Raw genomic sequence first — 12,026 nt, 5'->3', positions numbered from 1 at the left:
GGATATGGAAGGATCCCTTGGGGCCTTGGAGGGAAGTGAGGGGGGAGGTGTGGGCGCAAGTTTTGCATTTCTTGCGGTTGCAGGGGAAGGTGCCGGGAGTGGAGGTTGGGTTGGTGGGGGGTGTGGATCTGGCGAGGGAGTCATGGAGGGAGTGGTCTTTCCGGAACGCTGATAGGGGTGGGGAGGGAAATATATCCTTGTTGGTGGGGTCTGTTTGGAGGTGGCTTGTAGCGTCATTCCCTTCTGAAAGAAGTACACCATCCTGGCTGACAACCATCCACGGAAATGGGTCAAAATCCCAGAACTCTCTTCCCAATGGGATTGTGGGCGTCCACTACATCCATTGAACCAGAGAGTTTTAAGAAGGGAGCTTTTTACTAATGAACAGTAGGGATGGGCATTAAAGCTGATAGAAACAGCATTCAATAGACCACTACACTATTGTTGATTTGGTCTGTTAACTTTGCTTTGTTAAGTATGCTATATAACAGCCAGCAATTGTTGGCTTGAATGTGTAGGACCACGTGCATCGGGCCGAGCTGTTCTAATACAGCTATAACACAATGTGGATGCCAGCATTTCTGGTCAACAGCCTCTGGTGATCACTGTCTTGGTCATCACTTGGGTCAGTACATTTGAAATGTAAGAGAAGTGACATCTTTAGTAAAGAAAGAACGTAGGAAAAGGATTGACATTTTGCAAGAAAAATGCAATTAAAGCGGGAAGTTGCTAGTTTTAATCTCACAGTAAGCGTTGCCAAGTCGATTATTGGTTTTCTCTCCTCAGCACCGTCCAACACAAACCATCTGTCTGACTAGGAATCAGAAACAGCCAGCTGGCTCTGAAATGAGTCCATTGTCATTTGGTTCTTGAGTGAGGAGTTGCAGAGGGGCAATATCAGCAAAGTGGTAGAGCAATATTGCAAGGAGATCCTTACAGGGAGGCTTCAACAGAAACAAACTCACAGTACTCCACAAGTACTGTCAGCAATGATTCAGGACACTGAGACCAAATCAACAATAGTGTAGTGGTCTCTTCATTGCTGTTTCTATCAGCTTTAATGCCCATCCCTACTGTTCATTAGAAAAAAGCTCCCTTCTTAAAATTCTCTGGTTCAATGGATGTAGTGGACGCCCACAATCCCATTGGGAAGAGAGTTCTGGGATTTTGACCCAGTTCCGTGGATGGTTGTCAGCCAGGATGGTGTGTTTCTTTCAGAAGGGAACCTGCAGCTGGTGATATTCCCATTCATGTGCTGCTCTTATCCTCCTGAACGGTAAACGTGGAGAGTTTGGGAGGTGCTGTCGAACAAGCTTTGGCTTTTCATTCCAGCAGATGATACACACTGCTGCCCCGGTGTGCCAGTTCTTGGGGGTGAAAGTTTGAGTTGGTGAAGTGGGTGCCAAACAAATGGATCGTTGTGTCCTGGATGGTGTTGAGCTTCTCAAGTGGTGTTGGAGCAAATGGGGAGTATTCCATGACATAGCGGGATGGAGTGTTTGTGTCTTGTAGATGTTGGACAGGCTTTGGGAAGACATGAGGTGAGTTAACTTGCTGCAGAATTCCCAACGTTCAAGCTGCTGCTCTATGCCATTTTGTTTTGCTGCCCACTCCTGTGTTTTTTCTCTCTGTAGCTGCCGAGGGTAATGTTTGGGATGGATGTACACCAGATATGAGGAGATAGCACAAGGGGGAGGATGAAAAGGCTTGCCCATCGTGACCCTGGGTTTGAACATGGCAGTGTTGGGATGTGAATGGACCGTTCTGTTTGAGGTTAACGTAACTATTAAGGAGAGGGCCGGGGGTGGGGGGAAGGTGGGGATATCTCTCCTAGCACATCCCAGTCCCCATAACACGATGGGACCCCCATTCACAGGTGCAACACTTGACTTGTCTTGGTGAGTCAGCGAGAGTAAATGGACCCTGCGCTCCCTATCCCATGTCCCACCAGAAACAATCACTTTCAGCTCCATCTCATTTCAACCTTCTGAGGCTTTATCAGAATTTCCAACTGGCACCAGTGCAATGGCCAGAGGAAAACGGATAGAATCTTCACCTCCTGTCTTTCCTCTTCATTAAACAGCCCACAGTTAGACTTTTAATCAACTCCACAGCCTGTTGTGATTTTCATTTTTTTATGTGAGAGTTCTTAACAACTTAATATGAATCGATTGATTAAGTTCGTTGCTAGACAATAGCGCAGCATCCATCTGCTCTCTGCTGACTTTCAAATTACTGCTTACACATTGGCTGACTTCAATTTAGACCTAAGCTGTTTCCTTATTGGACTATTGGTAGACAATTTACAAGTATTGAGAGAAAGACTCTCAATTTTCATACTCAAACTGATATAGGATTACATTCTTTCAGGATTATAGACAGTCTCCATTGGAGTCAATGCGAGTTTCTCAGTGAGTCACATGCACTGCACACACCCACCTCATCCTCACAGTTGCCTGAGACGCATACATTTTGTACATTTCTTCAGCTGGTGTCACTTCAACCTCTACAGCTGGCTATTGGATTGGGAACAGTAGAGAGTCGTGGAAACAAGGGTAAAATTATCATAGCTCTGCCAGAGAGAGAGAGAGAGACGGTTTTTAATATGAAGGTCACCACACCACAAGCAAAGGGAGAGTTTGGAAGGAGAGTCCTTCATGGTAAGCTCAGCCAGAGCGGGAATTGAACCCACACAGTGTCGCAACCAGCCACGTTAATCTATCAAGAGTTTCTTTTTAAAGACTTAAAAGTTTGTATGCTGACAAAGAACAGTGGTTAGCACTGCTCCCTCACAGCGCCAGAGACCCGGGTTCAATTCCTACCTCAGGCGACTGACTGTGTGGAGTTTGCACATTCTCCCTGTGTCTGCGTGAGTTTCCTCCAGGTGCTCCGGTTTCTTCCCACAGTCCAAACATGTGCAGGTCAGGTGAATTGGCCACACTAAATTGTCCGTAGTGTTAGGTGAAGGGGTAAATGTAGGGAAATGGGTCTGGGTGGGGTTGCTCTTTGAATGGTTGGTGTGGACTTGTTGGGCCGAAGGGCCTGTTTCCACACTGTAAGTAATCTAATCTAATCTAATCCAGCCAACTGAGCTAACCAAATACTGCTTGACGTGTAGCTGTGTGTTCAGTGTCCCATTTATTCGTATTCTACAACCAGGCATTCTGACACAGTGGGAAAAGGTGTCCTCTAAGTACAAGGAGTAGCAAAACTGTAAACCCGAGCTTCATATAGGATTCTAGCTTTTACATGGGGCTTTCTCAGTCTGAGCATGGTGTGTAAACAAAAGGATGCAATTTGTAGTGGTGTTGTACAGAAGCTGAGCAGCATTTGAAGCAGTTCCTTGGACCATCCTTTAGCTCTATGTAGTCTTTGAACATTCAGGTCAAGGTGGGTCTTGGTAAAGAGCCTTGGGAACATCTTGGTTCCTATCCTCAACTCATCCAGTTCTCCTCATCCGACAATGTAGCACGGGGATACACCAAGATGGAAGTTAGGAATGGTGGGCACTAGGAAGTGCTTGTGGAGGTATTTGCAAAGCAGTGGAACCTTTCCAAAGCTATAAGTTGGCCAAGTAATTTTTTTTGTCATTAGCACAGGATAGGAAAGTGCATGGAGAAGGATGTCACTGACCAGGCTGCCTCAGTGGATCTCCTCTGCAGCGTACACCTTACATTGGATCAAGCTGGCTCGCTGATCTATCTGAAACAGGCGATGATCAGGTCTCACTGTTGTGCTGAATCCCTCATTTTAAGAGCAAGATTTCAGTTAGTATTGCACTGCGGCATATGGCTACAATGTGGGCAGCATAGTGGCTCAGTGATTAGCATTGTTGCCTTGCAGTGCCAGGGACCCGGGTTCAATTCCAGCCTCGGGTGACTGTCAGTGTGGAGTTTGCATGTCCTTCCTGTGTGCTCTGGTTTCCTCCCACAGTCCAAAGATGTGCAGGTCAGGTGAATTGACCATGCTAAATTGTCCATAGTGTTAGGTGCATTAGTGGGAAATGGGTCTGGATGGGTTACTCTTTGGAGGGTCGGTGTGGACTGGTTGGGCCGAAGGGCCTGTTTCCACACTGTAGGGAATCCAATCTTTTAAAAAAAAGTGAAAAGGTTTTCCTTCATCCAGTGAGGACCCTGCTTCAATCTACAGCCAAATAGAAACCCATTCAGCATGTACAGTGCTGCACTCTCATTGATTCTTACCTGACACATCAGCTGATTCCTGGGGGGGTCCCTCAGCCTGATCAAGTGACCGCTATAAGCTTTTTTTAATCCATAGATGATAGGTGTTACTGTCTAGGCCACCCATTGCTTCTTTTTCACATGAAGTGAGTGGTTTGTTTAAGCCAGCTGAGAGTCAACACACCTTTTTGTGACACAGAGCCACCAAATTACAAGGGTAGGTTTCCTTCCCGAAAAGGCATTAGTGGATGAATTGAGTTTATTATGACAATGATTACATAGTCACCATTAGGTTGGCTTTTAATTTCAGATTTATTCATTTTCATTTTCTGTCGCACTGGGATTTGAACCCACATGGCCAGAGCCTTAGCTGGGATCTACTAGATAATTAATCCAGTGACTATAGCACTCTACTCTACCAGTATTCCGCCAGTTACCTGCGTTTAAACACTTCTCCTCTCCTGTTGATTCCTGCAATGATTTAGAACAGGTCAGCGCCTGCTGTTAGATATTTTCTCATCAACCTGTTCAGGGATGACATGGCATATCTCTGGAACAGGCGGAGTTTAAAACCCAGGCGGAGTTTAAAACCCAGGGACACTCTCACCACATTGCAACAACTCCTACACTTATGAGGAGCATGCGTAGACTGTTCAGCTTTTGGAGAGTAAAAGGCTTTGATAAAGTTTCCAGAGGAGGTTTGACAAAGTCCTCCGATGTTGTAGAGGTCTACATCCCAGAAAAAGGCCCTTTGGCCTATCCCATCTGAGAGCAACCACCTAAATATTCTAATCCCATTTTCCGGCACTTGGCCCATAGTCTTGTATCCCTTGGCACTGCAAATGCACATCTAAATACTTCTGTAATGTATGCGGGTTTCTGTCTGTATCACTCTTATAAAGAGTGAGTTCCAGGTTCTTCTCATCCTCTGGGTATAAAGGTTTTTCTCACATCCCTTCTAAACCTTATGCCCCATTACCATCAACCAAATCACCCCACCCCCTGTCCTAGTTATTGATCCCTCCATCAAGGGGATCAGTTTCTTCCTGTCCAATCCTGTCCATGCCCTGCATGACTTTATACATTTCAATCATGTCCCCTCTCAGTCTCCTCTGCTCTAGCGAAAACAACTCCAGTCTGTCCAATCTCTCCCTGTGAAGGGAGGCCATTGGATGACCAAGCTAAGTGTGCAGCCTTCTTCACAAGCAGTAAACAGCCTCTCGGTGATCACCCAAGCATCCATCCATAGCCCAAGTCGGGTCGTCTTGCCCAAGATGGCACCTAGTGTGAAATGTGGACTAACCTGATGGTTGAGGGTAACAGCCCCATAACCCATCAGAGCATCTAAGATTCCTAGGAACATCACCCTTGCAGAATTTAAGGAATGTCATAAATGTCATAAAGAAAGAAATTTGGGAGGAGATTCTAGAGTTCACAGCCTTGGCAACTGCAGATATGGCCACCAATGATGGAGTGATTGAAGTTTATAAGGCGTAGGAGCAGAAAGTAGACCATCCAGCCCATCAAGTCTGCTCTGCCATTCACTGAGTTCGAGGCTGATCTATCAACCTTGACTCCACTTTCTTGCCTTTTCCCTCAATTCTTGATTTCCCCCTTACTGATTAAAAATCTATCTCAGCCTTGAATAGGCTTAACGGCCGTCTCGACAGCCCTATGGTGCACTGCCCTCTCAGAGCTGGCTGGAAGTTTTGAAGAGGCCAGAATTAGAGATATCTCGGAGAGTTAAGGACTGGGGAACTTATGGAGTTAGCAGGGATGAGGCTGTGGAAAGATTTGAAATTCAGAATGAGTGATTTAAAATCCAGGTCCTGGATGTCAGTGCAATTCAGTGAGCTACAGTGGTGAGACCTAAATGGGAATTTAGTTCAAGTTCACTGACCAGCTGAGATGGAGTGACTTCAGGTAATGCAATGAAGGTGGACGTTGACATGGTTATTGAGGACACAAGTTTGAGTTTGGAGGCTCATCCAGGGATCAAGTCCAACAACAAGGCCTCAAACAGAGTCTATGGTTGTCAGAGAGACAGTGAGATAGAGTCGGTGCCTAGGGAATGGTGTTTGAGATTGGGACTGAAGACCGTGTTTTAGTCAGAACATTGTAAATGAGGTCAACATGAAAATCTAGGCTGACACTCCAGTGCTATACTGACAGAGTGCAGAACTGTCAGAGTTGCTATCCTCCAGATCAGATGATGAGCTGACAGGTTCTGACAGCTCTCTGAGATGAATACTTTTTGAAGAACAAGTCAGGAAGCTTACCCTCGGAGTTCTGGCAAATATTTATCTCTCACTCAACATCATGGTAACAGGTGATCTGGTTATTCTCTCATTGCTGTCGGTGGGAGCGTGCTGTGCGTGAATTGGCTGGCACGTTTTCCACCTTACAACAGCGACCATACTTCCAATTTGCTGAGGGATGACCTTATAGAGGTTTATAAAATCATGTGGGGCATGGAGAGGGTGAATAGTAAAGGTCTTTTCCCTGGGGTGGGAGAGTCCAAAACTCGAGGGCATAGGTTTAGGGTGAGAGGAGAAAGATTTAAAAGGACCTAAGGGGCAACTTTTTCACACAGAGGATGGTGCATGTATGGAATGAGCTGCCAGAGGAAGTGGTGGAGGCTGGTACAATTACAACGTTTAAAAGGCATCTGGATGGGTAAATGAATAGGAAGGGCTTGGAGGGGTATGGGCCAAATGCTGGAAAATGGGACTAGATTAATAGAGGATATCTGGTCGGCATGGACGGGTTGGACTGAAAGGTCTGTTTCCATGCTTCCATCTCAATAGATGCTTATAAATCAGCTTTTTACTTTTCCGAATTCAGTTGTGTTTTTGGGTTGAAGACAGTGAGCTAATTGGTTTTCCTTTCCTCCCGTCCAGAGCATGTTGACGGGGCTGATGTACCATCGGCCTGATGACCCAATTGAGTACCTCGAGGGATGTCTGCAGAGAGTCCGAGAACTGGGAGGACCAGAGAAAGTGAAATGGGACACGTTTATTACCCAGGAGCATCAGCTGCTGCCCCCGATTAACAGTGGGCAAGGGAAGAAGCCAATATTCCGATCAGGTGAATGGTCAACTCAATCCTTTTAAATAGCATGCGGGATTCTGGCAAACCTGTCCTCACTGCAGAGTGGCCTTTGATCCATTAGACTTGAAAGTTGGGGATGGAATGGGACAGAATCCGCACAGGCCTACATCACAGAAAAAGGCCCTTTGGCCCATCATCCCCATACCAGTCAAAAACGACCACTTCATTATTCGAATCCCATTTTGCAGCCCTTATATGCCTTGGCGTTGCAAGTGCACATCTAAATACTTCTTCAATGTGATGAGGGTTCTGCCTCTCCCACTCTTACATAGAGTCATAGAGATGTACAGCACGGAAACAAACCCTTCAGTCCAACTCGTCCATGCCGACCAGATATCCCAACCCAACCTAGTCCCATTTGCCAGCATTTGACCCATATTCCTATCAACCCTTCCTATTCATAAATCCATCCGGATGCCTTTTAAATCTTGTAATTGTACCAGCCTCCACCACTTCCTCTGATAGCTCATTCCATACATGCTCAATCTTCTGTGTGAAAAAGTTGACTCTTAGGTCCTTTTTAAATCTTTCCTTTCACCGTAAACCTTTGCCCTCTAGTTATGGACTCCCCCACCCCAGGGAAAGGGTACCCTATCCTTGCCCCACATGATTTTATAAACCTCTATAAGGTCACCCCTCAGCCTCCGACACTCCAGGGAAAACAGCCTTAGCCTATACAACCTCTCTCTTTAGCTCAACCACTCCAACCCTTCAGTGAGTTCCAGACTCCCACCAGCCTCTTGGTGAGAGAATGTTTCCTCACATCCCTCAAAACCTCCTACTTGTAAGGCTACACACTGAGCCGGGTACAGTTAATCTGTTTACCTGCACAGCTCTGAAACACTGAGCCCCCTTCATTGGTTTAATGGTAAAAAGGAAAGCAGCAGTGAGCCACACTAAGCGAGGATGGTCTCAGGAATATTGAGTGAACTGGTCTTTCTCAGGGATAGGTTTGGGGAGACGGTTGGGTCTCAGTCTCAGCATTCGCCCCTGACCCAGTGCCCCTGGCCAGACTCGCCCAAGCACTGGGGCAAGAACTGGACTTGGTTTGGCTGAGATGCCTGCTGTGTTCAAATAACTCACTGACATTCCCTGTCTGGACTGGCTCTTTAAGAATTGCCACCTGAATTGGTGACAGGACGTCATCCGGAAACATCTGGAACAGCTCAACTAGAGGAGCTTAAGCAGATAAACTGCAGGGAACAAGAGGCAGTGACGTAGTGCCAGATGTTACTTTACCCTAAAGGCTGGCTCCCAGATGTTGCTCCCCTGTGGTGCCTGCCTCTCTGTTGACCCTAAGTGTAGGGTCCACAGACATAGCTCCCCTCAGAAGACGCTCTCTCTAAATGTTGCCCCCCTGGCATCAAGAACCCCATTCCCCTCTTCTCGATGTTGCTCTCCTCCTGGTTAATGCTTGACCTGTCTTGATGAACTGTATGTGAAACGTGACTGCTTCCAGAAAACAGGAAGCTAGCTTTGGAAAGAGAAGTGGAGCTGACCTGTATCTGTGATGGCGACTGATTGGATGTACACACGGGATCTGTGCTTGGGTGCAGATTGTGTTCACAGTGAGGTATTTTTGCTTAATCTAGGATGTGGTATTTTTGATGTGGTCAATGCCCAGTGTCAGCTGGAAACAAATGCTCAAAGTTCAAGAAAACAGCTGGAAATAGTGGAGAACTTAACAGCCAGATTTTAAAACGGACTCTGCAACCTATCTCTTGGACTGTTGTAGGTTGTACTTACAGAAGGGGAGCTAGCCTTGTGATTGCACATTGCACACATTCCTTTGAAAAGGTGTTTCTGAATTCATTGGAAAGAACTGAAAGAATTGTGTCCCTGCAGCATTGGAAATACGACAACCCCAGAGACTTCTCCCAAGGCAGGATTGACTGGTACGAGGGATCATAGTTTTAAAATATTAGGAGGAAGGTGTAGAGGAGATGTCAGAGGTAGGTTCTTGACGCAGAGAGCTGTGAATGCATGGAATGTGTTGCCAGCTGTGGTGGTGGAAGCAGAGTCATTGGGGACATTTAAGCGACTGCTGGATATGCACATGGATAACAGTGATTTGAGGGGTGCGTAGGTTAGGTTATTTTATTTTAGATTAGGATTAATCCTCGGCACAACGTCGTGGGCTGAAGGGCCTGTTTTGTGCTGTACTTTTCTAACCCCATTTGTGCAGAGTAAGATCCCATAAACTGCAAATTCAAAATGGGCAGAAAATCTGCTGTTAGGCTCTGGTTGAGAGATAAATGTCAATAGCTTATGCCCCAAAATGTCGATTCTCCTGCTCCTCAGATGCTGCCTGACCTGCTGGGCTTTTTCAGCACCACACACTCTACTCTGATTCCCAGCATTTGCAGTCCTCCCTTTCGCCCGCATAAATGTCACAGTGACATGTGATCATTTACCCCGGCCCAACATGGCAGACTCGGACCTGGCTCAATGACACCTCTGGCAGTGCAGCACTCCCACGGGTCATGTGTTCAGGTCCCTGCATTCGGGATGTTAGGATTCCCCTGGACTACCCAGCAACTGAGGATTGACTTGCAGGACTTGGGGAGAGATTACAGAGGAAGTAGAAGGAATTGCCGATGAGGCAAAAGGACATTGGACTGGGTGGGGTGGTAGCAAGCAGGAATCCCTGTGATCTAGCTCCCAGAAATACATCTCTCTCGAGTCGGTATGCCTCGTCTTAACCCACAGCCATCTGGTTTGAAACTGCGAATGCTGCTATCAGTTCAGGGCTTGTGAGGGATTGTACACTCTTGGGGTGTTTGTGCTGTCTCCCAGCTGCTGGGCTCATGGTGGAAGTTCAGCCAGGCATGACAAAAGCCTCATTGTTCTCATTGCATTGCAGTCTCTCTAAGTGTGTGGGGGTTACTAGAGTAGCAATGACCCTATCAAACTGTGGAACAAGCCTAAGAGCCAAAGGACCTTCCCCTGTTCCTATGTTCTCCCACTGGGCGGAATCTTATAGGGCTCAGAGTGGAGTGGGCAGTGCTCAGACAGGGGGCAGAATCGGACAGATTCCCGTGAGGGCTATCTCGACAGCAGATGCACAAGTGGCTTGGCGAGATTCTCGTGAGGTGCCATTTTGATTGGTGTGAACACCTGTCATTACAAGGTAACGCAGCACATTAACATTCAACCTCCCGTCTTAGTGAACCTGTCAAACAAGGTGGTCATTGGGAAAACCCGACAAGGGAGTCAGTGTGCGTACCTGGGCGATTCCACTCTCTGCTTCCTCCAAACAGCCGCCATGTTGGAAACCAGGCGCAGACGTCTCAGTGGGCATTGGCCACATGTACCCCAGTGCCACTGACATTGGCATCCAACATTTGGGGTGGCACAGTGGCTCAGTGGTTAGCACTGCTGCCTCACAGCCCCAGGGACGGAGGGTTGATTCCAGCCTCGGGCAACTGTCTGTGTGGAGTTTGCACATTCTCCCCGTGTCTGCATGGGTTTCCTCCGGGTGCTCCGGTTTCATCCCACAGTCCAAAGATGTGCAGGTTAGGTGAATTGGCCATGCTAAATTTCCCATAGTGTTAGGTGCATTAGTCAGAGGGAAATGGATCTGGGTGGGTTACTCTTCAGAGGTTACTCTTCAGTTGGGCCAAAGGGCCTGTTTCCACACTGTAGGGAATCTAATCTAATCTAATCTAAGATTCCTCATGTTGCATCTATAGTCCACTGAGAGGGTGTTGCTGCATTTCATTGCTGGCTGCTGTGGTAACTATCAATACAGCATTACAGCAAGGATTCTGAGTGATTAGAGACACACGCCCAGCTCATGGACTGCACCTCACTGTACCTCTGGGCTGTCTGTTTACTCTGAGTGCTCACTCACTCACTAAGAGCCTGTGTGGATGCTCGCAGAGTTTAGCGTAGACACAAAGCCAGGAGGTTGCCGTGGTTATCAGCGAGCTTCAGGGAGGTTAGCCATTACATAGGGGGTCCTGGCACAGCAGGCCCAGGGTGCCATCTATTACCAGGGGCTGCTCGGGATGGTCTGTGTCAGGATCCTGTCCACTTAAGTGGTGAGGAACCGAATGTGGGGAAGCCCACTACCTGTCTTCACAGTTTCTGCCCTCTTGTGGGCTGTTTTCCTCCTGGAATGAGAGAGAGGCAGGCATTAGAGGAGGTGAAAGTGACTGGCACAGTTGGTACTATTGGTACAGATGGAGAGGTGTCCTGAGTGACTAAGCAAGCAGCGCAGAGGGCAGGCAGTGTTAATGGATTGGGGTGGGTGAGAGAGCGTGAGGGAAGGTGTTGCAGTGATGAAGTGTGAGACTCAATGGGAGGTGGGTACAGGAGCAGAGACAGAGTGGGTATGAGATATTGGAGAGATGTTGGCGTGGAGATGTTTGGTTGGACTTTAGTAAAGCCTTTGACAAGGATCCGTGTGTAGACTAATTAGTAAAGTTAGATCACATGGGATTCAGGGTGAGCTTGTCAATTAGATAATAGGCTTAATGGCAGGAGACAGAGGGTAGTGGTGGAGGGTTGCTTTTCAGACTGGAGGCCTGTGAGCAGCGGTGTGTTCCACAGGGGTTTGGTGCTGGTACGTCTTTTGTTTGTCATTTATATTAATGATTTGGGTGAGAATATAGAAGGTTTGCAGGTGGCATTGTAGACAGTGAAGTAAGTTTTCGAAGATTACAAAGGGATCTTGATCAAATGGGTCAATGGGATGAAAAAAATGGATAAATGTGAGGCATTGCACTTTGG

At 47.2% G+C, this 12,026-nt stretch overlaps 1 protein-coding gene across 1 annotated transcript in view; it reads left to right on the top strand.

Moving 5' to 3' along the window:
* Positions 1-12,026, top strand: part of LOC122564928 (adenylate kinase isoenzyme 1-like) — a 178,698-nt gene that overhangs the window by 18,149 nt on the left and 148,523 nt on the right. The window contains exon 2 of the mRNA XM_043720421.1: positions 7,082-7,268. Within this exon, the coding sequence (XP_043576356.1) occupies positions 7,082-7,268 (187 nt within the window). The remainder of the gene's footprint in view (positions 1-7,081; positions 7,269-12,026) is intronic.

This window comes from Chiloscyllium plagiosum, chromosome 30 (assembly GCF_004010195.1).
Source record: "Chiloscyllium plagiosum isolate BGI_BamShark_2017 chromosome 30, ASM401019v2, whole genome shotgun sequence".
Taxonomy (NCBI): domain Eukaryota; kingdom Metazoa; phylum Chordata; class Chondrichthyes; order Orectolobiformes; family Hemiscylliidae; genus Chiloscyllium; species Chiloscyllium plagiosum.
This window is presented reverse-complemented; position numbering and strand designations above follow the sequence as displayed.